This window comes from Chanodichthys erythropterus, chromosome 13 (assembly GCF_024489055.1).
Source record: "Chanodichthys erythropterus isolate Z2021 chromosome 13, ASM2448905v1, whole genome shotgun sequence".
Taxonomy (NCBI): Eukaryota; Metazoa; Chordata; class Actinopteri; order Cypriniformes; family Xenocyprididae; genus Chanodichthys; species Chanodichthys erythropterus.
The window spans coordinates 7,113,581-7,131,505 of NC_090233.1; the positions used below are offsets into that span (position 1 = coordinate 7,113,581).

At 37.0% G+C, this 17,925-nt stretch overlaps 1 protein-coding gene across 1 annotated transcript in view; it reads right to left on the reverse strand.

Moving 5' to 3' along the window:
* Positions 1 to 1,994: 1,994 nt before the first annotated feature.
* Positions 1,995 to 17,925, reverse strand: part of mcama (melanoma cell adhesion molecule a) — a 73,066-nt gene continuing 57,135 nt past the window's right edge. The window contains exons 3-16 of the mRNA XM_067407019.1: positions 17,677 to 17,902; positions 17,522 to 17,592; positions 17,338 to 17,425; positions 16,713 to 16,892; positions 14,989 to 15,116; positions 13,075 to 13,222; positions 11,787 to 11,902; positions 11,509 to 11,650; positions 8,478 to 8,608; positions 8,245 to 8,386; positions 7,500 to 7,538; positions 6,458 to 6,587; positions 2,842 to 2,971; positions 1,995 to 2,060 (exon numbers count right to left, since the gene is read on the reverse strand). Of these exons, the coding sequence (XP_067263120.1) occupies positions 1,995 to 2,060; positions 2,842 to 2,971; positions 6,458 to 6,587; positions 7,500 to 7,538; positions 8,245 to 8,386; positions 8,478 to 8,608; positions 11,509 to 11,650; positions 11,787 to 11,902; positions 13,075 to 13,222; positions 14,989 to 15,116; positions 16,713 to 16,892; positions 17,338 to 17,425; positions 17,522 to 17,592; positions 17,677 to 17,902 (1,737 nt within the window). The remainder of the gene's footprint in view (positions 2,061 to 2,841; positions 2,972 to 6,457; positions 6,588 to 7,499; positions 7,539 to 8,244; positions 8,387 to 8,477; positions 8,609 to 11,508; positions 11,651 to 11,786; positions 11,903 to 13,074; positions 13,223 to 14,988; positions 15,117 to 16,712; positions 16,893 to 17,337; positions 17,426 to 17,521; positions 17,593 to 17,676; positions 17,903 to 17,925) is intronic.

Genomic DNA, 17,925 nt, shown 5'->3' on the forward strand with positions numbered 1-17,925 from the left:
TATGAAAACAACAAAACTTTCCCCTCACCAAATACAGAGACATGCGAAAAAACGAACAGGACATACACAGAGGTTTCAGTGTAACTAACATGGATGTGAAATGAAGACACGTTTCTGCAGGCACTGCAGTAGAGGCAAAAACAGAAGGAGCTGCAATTCCCCTCAGCAGTCAAAACACAAAGAGCTACAATTTCCTTCCCTACGACTATTTACAAACAGTGAATGAGCTCTGCAGTAGTTTGAGTTGGACCGTACACACTATTAAGTGTCAGCTCTGTTTCATTGGCTGAATCCTGGTCATGTTTATCCATTTCCCCGGTTTACTGCCAAGTTGAATGGGGTTTCTTAATATTGTGAAGGGCTGTGTGTATATGAAGACTACACATCTGTTATTCTCAATATCTTTACGTGGGTTTTTTAAGTAACAGCCTTTGAAATGGAATTTGCATTTATTATTTGGTCCATTGGGATTTACTGGAATATCAGAAGACATGAAACTGTTCTGTACTGTACATAGGAAACAAAATTCGCCATATGAAAATCAAATGGTTTTTTTCTTTAGCATTATGCAAGGATTGCAAAACTAAATATTTTCTCAACAGAGCTTAGAAAAGCACAACTAGAATGAAATGGGTCACAAATAGGATCAATAAAACATATTTATAATATATACATTTTTGTGGTCTAAAATCAAGATGTCCTCACTGCAGTCTGTATCGCAAAGATGTAAGTAGTGCAAAGTGGACGTATGATTTTTTTTCCCCCAAACCAGGTTAAGGTTAGGGTGTAGGGTAGGTTTATGTGTTAGTGTTTGTTGTAGTGTTGTGTAGGCTATCAGCACTGTATGTAATGAAATCTTTAGAATTTAGTTTGTGCTAAACTGGTTTGGGAAAAAAAAAAAAATCACAATGGATTTACGTCATTGTCTACTGGCTGCAGCGAGGAAAGTCTCTCTAAAAAATGTCTCATTCGTTAAACAAGCAAAATGAATTTAGTCTGTAAAAGCATTCTTACATTTGCCGCAATCTGTGTCGTGTCGCATCGCAAAAGCTTGAGGCTGTCTACATTGGACGCGCCAATGTGAATGCTCCAAATCCACTTTTCCTGTTGAAACTAGCATAAGGAGTATGCAGCACTAGAACGGGCCAACCGTTTAATGACGGCGACTCTAAGCCCACACTGTCAATTCAAATCTGATTATTTGTATATACAATTGGAATCTGATCTAAAATTATTGACTGTCCACACTGTGTATCGCAACTGTTCAGATACGATTTGTGTGTCCATACCGCTTTTTCGTTTTCCCGAAAATCTGCATTGGTTTCTTTGGCATTGAGGTTGCGTTGGTAGGCATATGTCAAAAACAACAACAGCAACCAAACATGGAGGGGTTTGCAATACAGATGTTGTAAGAGGCTGGTATGCAACTTTATTGTCTGTGTCGGTCTCAAAACATGTCTCCGTTATATTGTCATTTTCTGCATGTCCGGCACTGTGCAACAACACAACCCTGTTTCTGCTGTGACTTTTAGCATGTTTCCTAACAACATCTAATATTTACATTTTACGTGGTGTGAGAAAGTCACATAAATCACACGAAATCCGGATCCGGAAACGGATTTGCAAAAATGTGATTTGAATTTGATTTCAAACGGATTTGTAAAAATCGCATTTCATGTGATTTTTTTTGCCATTCACACTTGCTAAATCTGATTGGATTTCTATCGGCACAAAATTGGAGTTGGACTGACCGTCTGAACATAGCCTAAAGCCTTCAGACTGTCAGTCCAAACTGAAACCTGATCAGATTTAGCAAGTGTGAACAGCAAAACATCACATGAAATGTGACTTTTACAATTGCGTTTCGATCTACATTCATACGTGGTTTGAAATCATATTCAAATCGCATTTCTTGAAATCCGTTTCAGTCTGACTGCTCTGAACGGATTTTGTGTGGTTAATGTGACTTTCGCACACCACGTAAAAAGTAAACGTCAGACGTTGTTATAGGAAACATGCTCAAAGTTGCAGCAGAAACAAGGTTGTGTTGTTGCATAGTGCTGGACAAGCAGAAAATGACAATATAACAGAGACATGTTTTGACGACAGCACGGAACATATCAGCCTCCTACATTTCTACCGCTCCATGTCGCAGTTGTTGTTTTTGGCGTACAAATGCAACGTCATTTCCATAGAAACCAATGCAGATATTCCAGAAAACAAAAGAACGGCATGGACACACAAATCGTATCTGAACTGTTGCGATACATAGTGTGGACAGTCAATCATTTTAGATCAGATTCCAATCGGATACACAAATAATCAGATTTGGACTGACGGTGTGAACGTAGCTGAAGCTTTGCATCCAGTTTAGCCAGCATCAATGTGGACAGGTTGTAAAAATGTTTTTATGAACTTAGAAATTCACTTTGCTTGTTTTTCATGGAAACCTTTAATTGGTCAGTGGTTGAAGAAAAACATTGGAGAAGAGTAGAAAATAGAGAACAATCTTCCTTTATGGATGAGCTCGCTTACGTCCCTTTTATCCAAGCATGAATACTGCTGCTCTCACACAAGATACAAAAGTACAGTCCACTTTATCCAGAGGAGGTGGCTGTTCCACAAGAGGTCCTCCAGCTCTTAAGACTTGATTGTTGGGTCAGCAGGGAGGTACAGACAGCATCTTTAGGCGCCGACAAGCCTCCGTTTATGAGCTAAGGGTGTTGTTCTTTATTCCAGGAAAAAGCGGCATATAATAAAGTTAAAGAGATGTTCCTCATGGTCATTTCATTTTGATAATTGTTATGTATTTTGAATAAGAGTATAAGTGTACATGGTTACCTGGTCATTAAGAGGTTTCTTTTCCCCATTGACGCCCTTCAATAGCACAGACTCCTCTGTCTTTTTTGCCTTCATCTCTACGACAATGTCATCTTTGTTAGTCTTCTCCTTGGTGCTGTAGGCATTAATGCTGTAGAGATTACACACCAAATAACACACCGATACACCAGACTGCACCAATGTGGCTTGACAGATGTTTAACTGCACAAAAAGACCATGCATTATGCTATTTTAAAAAGCCTTATCAAATGACCCCTAAAAAGGTTTGTGATCCCATAGTGAAGTCATGGTACCAGACAATTAGGTCTTGGACAAACTTTGGACAGAATTTGTTTCTTATGATCGTAAAAACTATTTGATCTAAAGCTGCCCGTCACCAGCTCAGATTTCAAGACCTCTGCGATTACGACAGGAATATATGTGGAAAATAGAAGAAAACTAATCGAAGCGCAGAGGAGAGAGAACTTGGCTGCAGCGAGTTTTGGAAATAGTGCTCTTTAGTCTGTTCGTTGGTGTGAGAAAATTAAGCGAAATATGGAAAAAATTGTTTCCAATCTTTTAAAAAGCAATTTCTTTTAACGGTGTAAGCTGTATAACTGTCATTCTTTTCTACACGTTTTCACTCACATACACATTTACTTGTTGTTTTAACTCTTGCCTATATTTTCGTTCATTTCTGGGTGTTCTTGCTTATTAATAAAAATTCACCTTTTGATTTTTACTGTTGCCCATGTTGTTACTCAAGTAATTCTGTGTGTGATTTTAATTTTCAGTGTTTTTTGGGTTCATTTTAAGCCAGCAATATAGTAATTTTTAATCAATAATTGAGTTGAATAAAACAACCCAGCATGTTGGGTCAAACATTTAACCTAACCAGCTGGGCAAAAACAACCCAACGCTGGGTTTTTCCAATTTTGACCCAGTGCTGGGTTGCCAAATGACCCCAATTGGGTTGTTTTTTAACCCAGCATTTTTTAGAGTGAGGGACCACTATCCTAAAAAGGGAGCTATATATTTTCATGTGTAAAACCCAATTTATACTATGAAAAATGTATATTCTAAATATGAGTAAAATATATTATTTGGAAAATATTTAGTTTTATTATGCTACATTATTATATTTTTGGTTCTACTTACTACAATACATTACTGTTTGGTTTATTAATTATTTATTTTAATCACTTTTTTAAAAATTATTTTAATCAAATTATTAATTCATTTGATTGAAAGGGGTCATGAACTGCATTATTTTATTGTTTTATAATGTCATGATGTTGCTTTTTACATAAATAGGCATTTTTGGCTAAATAAAAGGCATTTTTCCCTACCCTGGTTTTAGCCCTCTGATTTGAATGCTCTGTTTGAAGGGGCGTGCCTGCTGTGAGACTTCAGTGTAAAAGCCCACTGCTGTGATTGGCTGACATCTTTGCATATGAAATAGTTAAGTATTACTCTCTTGAAAACTTTTAGCATGTTTTTACTTTCACAGCTCTCAAGGTTAACTAATTGTGAAAAGTGTTGATAATAGCATTGCATTTAAATCTATGGCATTATATTTAGATCGTGGCATGAAAGGTTGCAGTGATGAACATTGTAGCCGATCACAGACATGTTGTTGAGCGCATGAAAGCTGTGATCTCCCACAGTGAAATGTACTGAATACAAATAAATAATGCTCAACTGAGACATTCACATTGTTGAAAATAAATAACCATATTCCTAGCATTAGGATCCTATGAAAGGTAATGTTGCTTTTAGTCCTGTATCGCTCTTCTCTCCTCGTCATCTTACTAACACACCAGTGGGCAGGACTAAAGTTGCAATGATGAAGTAGGCAATGAGTTCTTCTGCGGAGGTGGCGTTTCACCTATCTATGACAGGCACATTCCGGGACAAGTCATTCGCTGGGCCTGGTGTCAGTAAAAGCTTCTATTGGATTAACAAGGAAGTTTTCAGTTCTGAAACTTACAGGATATTCTTACAGAGCTCAGCGTAAATGAGTACACCCCACTGAAAGTCTCTGGAGCAAAGCTTAATTTTAGACTACAAATGTATTTTACTAATTTAACAAGAATTCAACCACAGGTGAGTCTAATTATTCATGACACATGTGTCCAGCAGACAGATGACTATAAAAGGGTGTTAAAACCCCTTCCCATTTCATGCTGTCAGCAATGGCACCACATGGAAGAGAAATGTCACAAGACCTGAGAAAGAAAATAATTTCTTTACTCCAGAAAGGTGAAGGCTACAAGAAGATCAGCAAAGCTTTACTTATCAGTCAGAGTATTCTAGCAAAAGTGGTACAAAAATGTAAAAAAGATGGAACTGCAACCATCTCACAGAGACATCCAGGTTGTCCCTGGAAGTTAACACCTCGACAGGAGCGTCTTCTGATGAGAAGAGTTGAAGAAAATCAGCATGCAAGTTCACTGCAGTTATCTAAAGAAGTAGAAAGCCAAACTGGGATGACTCTTTCCTGTGACACAATACGGCATACACTGCAGAGGAATGGCATGCATAGGTGCTGTCTACGAAAGAAGCCTTTCCTAAAGCCCAGGCACAAAAAGCCCACCTAGAGTTAGCCAGGACCCATGCTGACAAAGATGAAGACTACTGGGACTCTATACTCTGGAGTGAAGAGACCAAGATAAATGTTTCTGGAACTGATGGCTTCAAAACTGTATGGCGTCGCAAAGTTGAGGAATACAAAGAAAAATGCATGGTGCCTACAGTGAAACATGGTGGTGTCAGTGTCCTTATGTGGGGCTGCATGAGTGCTGCTGGTGCATTTCATTGATGGCATCATGAATTCACAGATGTACTGCTCTATACTGAAAGAGAAGATGCTACCATCACTCCGTGCCCTTGGTCGTCGTGCACTTTTCCAACATTTCAATGGTCCTAAACACATTTCTGAAGAAGAACAGTAGTTGTCAAGAAGTTGTCAAGTATGTCTCCTGATCTGAACCCAATCAAACACCTATGGGGAATTCTGAAGAGACAAGTTGAGCATCACTCTCCATCCAGCATCCAGTCTCTAAAAGAGGTCATTCTTGAAGAATGGAAAAAGATAAATGCTGCAAAATGTTGCCAACTTGTTCAGTCCATGCCTAGAAGAGGCATCATGGAGAATCATGGAGGCCATACAAAGTACTAGATGTAGTAGTTTTTGTTGTGGGGTGTACTCATTTTTGCATCACCCTAATTTGAGTAAAACTGAAAAATGTGTAATCTAAGTTATATTTTTAACCTTACTTTCATGTTATAAGTTAAACAGATGTCATATTAAACTTAGTCTTGTCAACATTTTGGAAATTGTTTTTGTGTTCATTGAGATATTGTTTAAAATGTTACTTTTCGAAGGGGGTGTACTCATTTACGCTGAGCACTGTAATATGATCTTATACATCAAAAGCACAAGGAAAAGTTGATTTCTCAATTCATGACCCCTTTAATGCATTTTTTTATTTAATTGTTTTTAAAAAAAATGTTACACTGTTTTCCTCTAAACTTTTCCACAGACCCTCTCGCACTCCAAAGCAGCCAGTTTGAAAATTCCTGTACTAATGTACACGAATAAACTGGATAGAAGGGGGAAAAAAGTATAACATACATTTCTTGCTTCCCTGAGCGTCCACAGGGTAACTTGCCCTTTTTATACAGGAAGTAGAAGACACTGCCCAGGATGGCCAGCAACAGGATGCTCACAATAATCACCACAATGATCACTCCACTGTTATCGACTGCAAAGAGAACAAGAGACGTCAACATTAGCATGACTGACTGATATATAATAACCTATAAATCATTACCCTTTCAACAAGACTGATTAAGACTATATTAATTCATGCTGAAATGCAATAAATGTGCTTTCAGGCAAAATACAAAAGTGAAATACCATACCAGATCACGAAAAGAACATTGAAGGGCACATTACACTGCACTTTTTAACAATGGCTGGAACATTTGGATTCAAAACATGTGGCACATGTCAAGGACGCATTAGAGACGAGTTTGGTATATGAAACATATAATTAGAGTGTTTTAGTAAAATGGAATAAGAGACTCATATTCCTCAGAGTCAAATAAAGGAAATTAAGGAGCGCCATTCAGAGGAAGCGTCATCAAATGCTATAAATAAACACTGAGAGACGACAAACAATTGTCTGGGAATGAATTTTATGAGTTAAATCTACTCAATAAAACAGCAGGCCGCCACCACAATGTTCACCATATTAATTTAACAGTCTCAGTTGCAGCCCAGCACTTCAAAACATTTGTTAAAATATTCACATAGAACTAATTATACATTCATCTTGGAAAACATTCAGCGCTAGATCTGCCCCTGCTATCTGAAGTAATGTCTGCTTCAATTTTTGCTTGCTTTTTTTTTTTTTTTTTTTTGCACTATGACTTTTCTTCACACAGAATTTTAAATATGCCCAGAGGCCGACACGAAGAGCCAAGCTAACCAAGCTGCTGTGGAGGCTTCGCCATATAAAATCTATGAATTATTCAAATAAATTAGATGATCCTTCATTGTTTGGTTGGGATGGATTTTGCATGGATTGAATGGACTGAGTGTTGATTTAAAACTTACGATCTGTTCTGACTGACATACAGAGCGACAGAAGATGAAAAAAAAAAATTGTTACCTGAAGTTTTTCTAGCTGTTGGAGTCTGGGAGAAAGGAACTGGGAGAAAACAAGGGACAACGTTAACATTTTTGATTCCAAACAGCCGGTATTACCAATGAAATCAAACAAGCGACAGTAAAGTCATTTAGAATGTTACAATTGTTTTTAACATAATAAGACATGCACCAAATCAGCATATCAGAATGATTTCTGAAGGATCACGTGACACTGAAGCCTGGAGTAATGATGCTGACAATAAAAATATATTTTATTAATTTATATTTATTAATATATGTCAATATTTTTAAATATATTAAATAGAAAACAATTCTTTTAAATTGTAATAATATTTCACAATATTACTGTTTTTACTGTATTTTTGATAAAATAAAGAGCATAAGAGACTTGTTTTTACTGATCCAAACTTTTGGACGGTAGTGTATGTACAAATTTTATAAATTAATAAAAATTAATAAATTATATTAATCTGAATAAATAATTTTATTAATTTTATATATTTAAGGTAAAAATAATAAATAATGCATGTATATAATTTTACACAATAATGTGTGTATAGATATTACATCTATACATTTATAATTATACAATACATTTAGTCATACAATACTTTTAGTTATATCTAACTACATCAAAGTTAATACAATTAAATATATTATATATAATAATTATCGTCATCATCCTGATTATTTATAGCGATTATGTCTGATGATTATCAGTGTAAACAAGACAAATCGACTCTTACTGCTCCTTATGTTGTAGGTCTTGGTCTCTATTCCAAAGTCATTTGTTGAATTGCAGATAGCAACAGTGTCAGTGGTAACTTTAAGCGTCACAACGCTGTGGATTTGCTCCTCCGTCTCTCTTTTAGCAACCTCACGCCAGCTCTGAGAGTACAACACATACATACAAGACAAAGGCATCAATCCAAGCTCTGTGTAACATGAGCAGAGGGCTGAGAGGAAATCTGTGTGTTACCTGGCTGCCAGTGATGCTCCAGGTGATGGAGGGTCTAGGGTGACCTCTCACCTCACAGCTCAGATTTAACCACCCCCCAACTTTTTCTGTCAGCTCAATTTCCCTCTCAGCATCCTTCATCTGAGGTGGCCCTAGAGGAACAGATATGGTAACAACTTTAGAAATATACTACTACTTAATGTAAAGCTCTTTTCAGCAGTGTATTATGCCCTTTTAGACTTACTTTTGTTTTTGGAGTCTACTAGAATTGGTTTTTAGGACTGAATGTAAAAAAAAAAAAAAAACACACAATTTTTCACATATTTTACATTGTTGCAGCACCTCTCTTCCCAGACTGTCAGTAATGCTCTGGGCTGCATTTCTCAAATGCTTTGTGAGCTAAGTTGATCATAGAGATCATTGGTTGCAATGGTTCTACAATCAACACGTTTCAGGGAGTTCAGAAACAGTCAGGGGTGTCACTAGGTCCATTTTAGGAGGGCTTCAGCCCTCCTAAAACTCCGTGATATGTACACTAATCTGCCACCTTAAAAAAACTCATGTTAAAATGGCGGCAGGCTTTGGCTCCTCCCCATATTTTAGTCTGCCCGTTATTCAGTGTGTTCTTCAGTTCACAACAGCATCAGAAGCATAGAACAACGCGTGTGCTTTTATTCATAGATTCTTATGATATCTGCATCTGTGTAGTTCTTTGTCATAAATGCAGTTTACATAATATGAAGCGGGAGCAATAGGCTACAAGATGGTTTCCCATCCACTGTAAAATCTGGGCTTATTTATTTATTGCTCAAATTGGTCATAATATTCATTTTATAATAAATCCAAACCTTTGAAAAGAACTATAAAAGGGAGAGGAAATGGCAAATGAGCTAATGAGTAGTCCTCTGCAGCCATCTACTGGTTATAGTGGTAATTCCATGTCATTTTCATGTAAAATTGTTTTTGTTTTCCACCAGGTGACAGAAATCCTCCACTAAAGCATGGCACATTTTCTGTTATCTCGATGAATGAAAACTAGAAATTTAGATCTTCTTTAAAGTTAATTTTACTGCACAAATGTAGAGATAAAAATTAGCATTTAAAAAATTACATCTTAAAAAAAAAAAAAAAACACCCTAATATTGCCAATTTAGACAACTACAGTAATACAGTGGGTACGCAAAGTATTCAGACCCCCTTAAATTTTTCACTCTTTGTTATATTGCAGCCATTTGCTAAAATCATTTAAGTTCATTTTTTTCCTCATTAATGTACACACAACACCCCATATTGACAGAAAAACATAGAATTGTTGACATTTTTGCAGATTTATTAAAAAAGAAAAACTGAAATATCACATGGTCCTAAGTATTCAGACCCTTTGCTATGACACTCATATATTTAACTCAGGTGCTGTCCATTTCTTCTGATCATCCTTGAGATGGTTCTAGACCTTCATTTGAGTCCAGCTGTGTTTGATTATACTGTTTGGACTTGATTAGGAAAGCCACACACCTGTCTATATAAGACCTTACAGCTCACAGTGCATGTCAGAGAAAATGAGAATCATGAGGTCAAAGGAACTGCCTGAAGAGCTCAGACACAGAATTGTGGCAAGATCTGGCCAAGGTTACAAAAAAAAATTCTGCTGCACTTAAGGTTCCTAAGAGCACAGTGGCCTCCATAATCCTTAAATGGAAGACGTTTGGGACGACCAGAACCCTTCCTAGAGCTGGCCGTCTGGCCAAAGTGAGCTATCAGGGGACAAGAGACTTGGTGAGAGAGGTAAAGAAGAACCCAAAGATCACTGTGGCTGAGCTCCAGAGATGCAGTCGGGAGATGGGAGAAAGTTGTAGAAAGTCAACCATCACTGCAGCCCTCCACCAGTCACTGAGGAGTGGCCCGAGATAGAACTTCAAGATAGAACTTTTTGGCCTTAATTCTAAGCGGTATGTGTGGAGAAAACCAGGCACTGCTCATCACCTGTCCAATACAGTCCCAACAGTGAAGCATGGTGGTTGCAGCATCATGCTGTGGGGGTGTTTTTCAGCTGCAGGGACAGGACGACTGGTTGCAATCGAGGGAAAGATGAATGCGGCCAAGTACAGGGATATCCTGGACGAAAACCTTCTCCAGAGTGCTCAGGACCTCAGAATGGACCGAAGGTTTACCTTCCAACAAGACAATGACCCTAAGCACACAGCTAAAATAACGAAGGAGTGGTTTCACAACAACTCCGTGACTGTTCTTGAATGGCCCAGCCAGAGCCCTGACTTAAACCCAATTGAGCATCTCTGGAGAGACCTAAAAATGGCTGTCCACCAACGTTTACCATCCAACCTGACAGAACTGGAGAGGATCTGCAAGGAGGAATGTCAGAGGATCCCCAAATCCAGGTGTAAAAAACTTGTTGAATCTTTCCCAAAAAGACTCATGGCTGTATTAGATCAAAAGGGTGCTTCTACTAAATACTGAGCAAAGGGTCTGAATACTGACCATGTGATATTTCAGTTTTTCTTTTTTAATAAATCTGCAAAAATGTCAACAATTCTGTGTTTTTCTGTCAATATGGGGTGTTGTGTGTACATTAATGAGGAAAAAAAATGAACTTAAATGATTTTAGCAAATGGCTGCAATATAACAAAGAGTGAAAAATTTAAGGGGGTCTGAATACTTTCCGTACCCACTGTATAAGGTTTGTCTATATTCTTAATGAATATTAGCTGGTTATTTAAAATGATTAGAAAATAAATTAATATGGGACTGACTTGACAGGTAGTGTGTAACCTTCTGTATTGTTCATGCCTACCTTAGTATACAAACAACATATTAAATGATTTTTACTCTCATACTCTCATTGGGGGTGGAGAATCGCCCCTGGAAACAGCACTTACTGATATAGAGAATAACTATTTTTGCAGTTACTTTGTGCTTCGTAACTTGGCAAACCTTTTTCATGCTCAAAAAGCAACATTACACACTTAAGAAAGTTGAAAATGTAAAAAGACAGCATAACAGGTCCTCTTTAAATACTTGATGAGTTCTTCCTTACCCTGTACGATGATGTGGACAGAACCGCTGGTCAGCAGGCCTGGAAGAGACGGTACAGTCACTTCACAGTCATACTGTCCAGCTGTATCAAATGTGGCGTCCAGCAGCTGCATTGTGTGTCCTCTTCCGACCTCAATCCCATCCTGTACACAAACAAACGCGTGCAAACAAATTTAGCAAGGAACAGATGGGGTGAAAAGAAGCTCTAAACAGAATGTGGAAGACTAAATGAATGTGTCTAGACTGCTGAATGATGCGTGAATCACACTGCAGTGTTACCTTAAACCACACAGTAGAGGTCTCTAAAGACGACAGGGCATTGCAGGTGGCTATCAGACTCTCTCCTTTCAGCATGATCTCTGAGTCCTTGGGCATCACCACAGCTGGGTCCAGATCTGCACACATACACACATAATTATCTTATTGTAGTATTTTTCTTGTAATCTCCACTGGCGTGGCTGAATGCTATTCACGAAAACGAGCTGTGATACGTCCAATCCATAACTTGTGAAAATCTATAGTTACAGCGCCACTTATCAGTCAAGAGCAGAAATGCATATGCTGTACCAGCAGCGGCAAAAGACCCATTCTGGTTGAGTACCATCCTTAATGATCAATAATTCAGAGTAAAAGCTTTGTTGTGAGACTGGCATGAATTATATAGCTTTATTTAATGAGGGTGAGTAAATGATGATGAATTAATTTATGGACGAATCATTTCATTCATACTGCACCAGCATTTTTATTTATTCATTTATTTATTTAATTATTTCTGGATAATATGTATGTATTTTACATTATAGAAAGTATATATAAAATGCAAAATAATGGTCTAGTAACCTTTTTTTAATAAACAGAGTAACTTCATTATTCAACAAAAAGTTCACTGCTAATAAATTTGGCTTCTTTATATTAATTGAATTCTTTTTTCCCTCATTTATAAATCACTTTGGACTAAAGCATTTGCAAAATTAAACAGTTTGGGGATAGTAAGGTTTTTTTTTTTTTTTTTATGTTTTTGAAAAGTATCTTATTCTCACCAAGGCTGCATGTATTTGATCATGAATAGAGTAAAATAGTTATATTGTGAAATATTATTCAAATTTAAAATAACTGTGTTCTATTTTAATATATTTCTGGATTTTTAGCGCTAATTACTCCAGTCTTCAGTGGCACATGATTTGATGAATAGAAAGAACAACATTTATTTGAAATATAATTTTTTGTTAAATTAAGAGTCAAAACATTTGTCAACAGTACATCTCAAGTAAAACTGTAATCTCGTTTTATAACTCATTTATTTAAACAGGCTTATTTATGACTGCACATGTATTGAGCAATACCTTATTCTTCAGTGTCTAATGTATATTATAGTATGATATTGTTGTTATACTAATGTTTTTAGGAAGATTTGTGCGGTGACCTTGAGTGTCGTGAAAGACGCCTATAAATAAAATGTATTGTCTATATTACATATGGATGATAATATTATGGTGGTGGTGTGCAGTTTATTTCTAGATTCATAATCAGGGTGTGAAAAACTGAGAAGCTGGATGTTTTCACTTACAGTGCACAGTGAGCTGTAGGGTGTCCACCACCTCATCATGATTCACTGCATCCAGTTCCAAAGAGTGACATTCATACACACCGCTGTCTGCCCGAGACACCTCCTTCAGGACCAGCAGCCCATGATATGAATCCAGCTCCACATCTGACTGTTATGAGCAGGACAGAGAGAACAATCATACTGACATTACAATTTCCCTTACAACTCATTAAATGATCTTAAGTTTGTTTATAGAATTTCATCTAAATGGTCATATGAAAAGAAAAAAAAAACTCAATGTGTGCATTGGTGGACAAATCCATGAATTATTTTTCAAAACCACTTGTCGTATAGCGTTGCAAGGATTCTGGAGCCTATTTGTATAAAAAATGAACTTTTGAAATGAATGACTTTGATATAAATACAAAATACTATGAATAATTTGCACGAATAATTGTAAGAGCCAGACTGTATGTCAGTATGTTAACGTCTGGAGCTGTGCACAGCTGAATCATCAGACTAGGTAAGCAAGCAAGGACAATAGCGAGAAATGGCAGATGGAGTGATAATAACTGACATGATCCATGATATCATGATATTTTTAGTGATATTTGTAAATTGTCTTTCTAAATGTTTCGTTAGCATGTTGCTAATGTACTGTTAAATGTGGTTAAAGTTACCATCGTTTCTTACTGTATTCACAAACTCATTCAGAATCAAATGTAAATATCCAAATAAATACTATACTTACACGATTAGACATGCTGCATGACGAACACTTTGTAAAGATCCATTTTGAGGGTTATTTTAGCTGCGTGAACTAAGGCAGTCGTGAGCACCAGGGGCGGGGAGCTTGATCATTTAAAGGGGCCGCAGCCTGAATTGGCACATTTTTAATTATGTCCCAAAATAGGCAGTTAAAAAAATGTATTAAAAAAATCTATGGGGTATTTTGAGCTGAAACTTCACAGACACATTCAGGGGACATCTTAGACTTATATTACATCTTTTGAAAAGACGTTCTACGGCACCTTTGGTAATACAATCGTCAAAGTAATTCTTTGTCATTAGTTATTCATTTCTGACTAATGAGTGTTAATTTTCATTGTCTCACTTCAGTAATATAACATTATTAAACAATGACATTTATGCGGTTGTTGTTAGTATGTTAGGGTTCAGTCCAAATGTTTTAAAGCTAGAAAAGAGTCAGATTAATAAGATTCGTTGGCTAAAAGCTGCAAAATAATGACAGAACTGTAACTTGGCAAACTGATAGACTGGCTTTTTAAACATAAACAGCATTGAATAAAGAATATTTTACAAGCTGTTTTGAGGTAGTTGTTAGATTTTCCCTGATTTGAGGTTTTTGCTTTACTGTTTCAGTGGTCTACCACCTTACACATTTGAGAACCACTGTTGTAAAGTAATTTAGTCATACTGGGCCTCATTTGCTTTATAGGTTATTTTATAGCCTATAGACTGTCTTAAGTAATTTACACATGTGGAACCAAAGTATGCATACCAAATAATTGAACTTTAATGCTTTATAATTATGCTAACAGGGTTTTATTATTATTATCATTCCTGTTTAGATTTCCAAATACCTGCAGTACTCCGGCTGCTTAGAACCTGACATGGCACTAAGCACTTTTCCAGGTCAGAGTTGGAGTGGATTTTAGTGTATGCGCACTCTAAGATCAAATCTGTGCATACACATGTTTTATAAATGAGGCTCAATGTTATTAATGCAAATGCATATGTAACACTTACATAAAGCTGGAAGTCAGTAATAGTACTGTTCTGTCTGTGCATATCAAACACATTGTCTGGGCCAGACGTCTGCTATGTCCGCTTCGTCTCAATGCTTTACAGCCTCCCATTCAGAAAAAAAAAAATGGGTCAGAATAAAGAGAGAAAAAAAGAGGCTATTCTCACTTGTTCTCGGTTGAAAATGATGGGTGCTGGGGGGTTCCCATCGCCTTGGCAACGGATCTCCACTGTGTCCCCCTCTTTGACCAAGCCCTCAGGCGATTCTTTCCATATCTCCACGCTGGTTGTTGGATCTATATGACATACGGACATACACAAAGACCAAGGGGCCATGAATCCTAATTTATTCATAAGTATCTCGCCAACGCAACATAAAAGTCACACTTATTTATTTAGTCAAAGCTGACAAAGCAGAGACTTTCATAGCTGTGTCATGACAAACACAACTCACAACTAGAGTTTACCATTACCTCTGACGTATTGAAGCTATCTGAAATATTAAAGGATTGATTCATTTTCAAATAAAATTTTCCTGATAATTTACTCACCCCCCCATGTCATCCAAGATGACCATGTCTTTCTTTCTTCAGTCGAAAAGAAATTAAGGTTTTTGATGAAAACTTTCCAGAATATTTCTCCATATAGTGGACTTCAATGGAGCCCAAACGGTTGAAGGTCAAAATTACAGTGCAGCTTCAAAGGGCTTTAAACAATATCAGATGAGGAATAAGGCTATACTTCCTATGCCTTCTCTGTTCTACTTATGGAATAAAATGGAACTGGCACTGCATTCGTTCCATAAGTAGAACAGGGAAGGCATAGATATAAAGCTTAAGCTTTTTGAAGAATACGGAAATGTGGTTTTGGTCGGTAGCACTTGGAAGGTGATCATTTGTTTATATAAAGCATATCCATTTACATTTTTTTTCGAAAATGACCGACTGTTTCGCTAGATAAGACCCTTATTCCTCATCTAGTATCGTTTAAAGCCCTTTGAAGCTGCACTGAAACTTTGACCTTCAACCATTTGGAGGCCATTGAAGTCCATTATAAGGAGAATAATCCTGGAATGTTTTCATGAAAAACCTCAATTTCTTTTCGACTGAAGAAAGAAAGACATGAACATCTTGGATGACATGGGGGTAAGTAAATTATCAGGAAAATTTTATTTGAAAGTGAACTAATCCTTTAAAAACATGAAACAGGAAAATAAGGGTCCTTTCATCTAAAACCATGTTAGACATATCAGATCTGATGTGATCTTTAAGCCTTGTGTTCTCACCAAGATTGTCATCAGATTCAAATATATGTTTTGTCCACAATGAAAGTGAAAATACTATGTGAAATTATCAAATCAATGCCAGTAAAGTCAAATATGATGTCAAATGTGCAGGTATGTTAAAGTAGGATTTTGGACCAATGAGATTTCACAGTGGGTGGAGCTATCTAGCACAATGCAACCATCAAAATTGTTATGTAGCTTGTTCTATATAGAACATTAAAGGGTTTCATATATATAGAACCTTTCAGGGGTTTCATCATGTGATTATTTTATGGATTTACTTTTAATTTATTTTTCATTTTAATTAAACTTTATGAATTAAACAGCTCATAACCATACTCTATCACTAGAAAAAAATGAAATAACTCATTAAACATGAAAGTATTATTCAATCATTTAAGACATTTTTCCTTATATAGAAACTTTTGGGGCATAAAACTGAGTCAAGAATAAAGAAATCCATTGAATACAGAACCCATTCTATATAGAACCCATTGAACATTTCTTTCTAAGAGTGTGGTTAGAACACAAATTCTGATTGTCATGGAAAAGATTGGATGTATCACATTCTACTTCATCAAAAACTCTCACTTATAATGGGACTTACAGTGAACTGTAATATTGATGCCTTTGGACTCAGATGTCCTGACAGCTGCTGGGACAAAGTAGCTGACTTCACAGGAAAAGTGGGCGTCTTTGTCTTCCTTGGTCACCTTATAATGCAAATCACTCTGTACTGTATATAGACCACTGGATTCCCTTGTCACTAGTGTTACCACATTCACCACTGAGAAGAAACACACACAGCCAGACATATAATACACATTAGTGGCAAATATTTTTCATACTTAGGGCCAGAGTTACTAATAGCTTGCATCAGTGCAAACCCTCTTTTGAGGTTAAAAACTACTGTCGGGAATTACTAAAGACACGCAGTGCAAAATTAGCGCTGAAAAGGCGTGGGCTGAGTTGTTTTTGCGGCTGACCTTATTTCATATGCATATGTAGGAGTTTCCCTTTCAGACGCAACATTTGTGAGAGGAGAGTATTTAAATGAAAAAAAACATACAGACCCCAAACTTCTGAACTGTGGTATAAAAATGCATATTAAAATTATATTAATATTATTATTATTAAAACTTAAAATTCCTGAATTATAAAGAAAAATGAATGTGGACTGATGTATATATTATAATGATGAGGTCCCTGTGGAGCATATTAATCTTACTCACAGCCGTTAGCAGGGTGAATGGGGATGTGATCGCGGTACCATGTGATGTTTGGCTTGGGAAAGCCGTCTCTGGTCTCACAAGATGCAATCTAACCAAATAAGACATGTGTCAGCTAAAACCGAGCATATGTAACTGACACAAACATTACATGTGCACACAGGGAGAATTTGAGAGCATGATGTACCTTAGCTGGGGAATCACTGGACACAGAAACTCCAGAGAGGACACCTTCAATGACAGGAGGCTCTGGGGGGTCTGAAAACAGCAAGTTAACATATTTATATATACAAAATAAGCCATTTAGAGAGGATATTCAACTGACAGGAGGAAAAGACTTACCAAAAACCTTCAGGAGAGTCCTGGCCTCTCCATTGCCTGCCGCAAACCCAGTGACCTGGCAGAAAAACTCTCTCTCATCAGACAGTTTAACGTCCTGAATGGTCAGAGTTTCTCCATCGCTGTTTGACTGCACAGTGATACGATCACTGTAGATTGTGTTCTCATCCACCTTCTGCATGGTCAGATCGCTGTAGGAGATCCTTACCCGATTACCTTCACGTTCCCTCTGAGGATGATGGAAAATAAAAC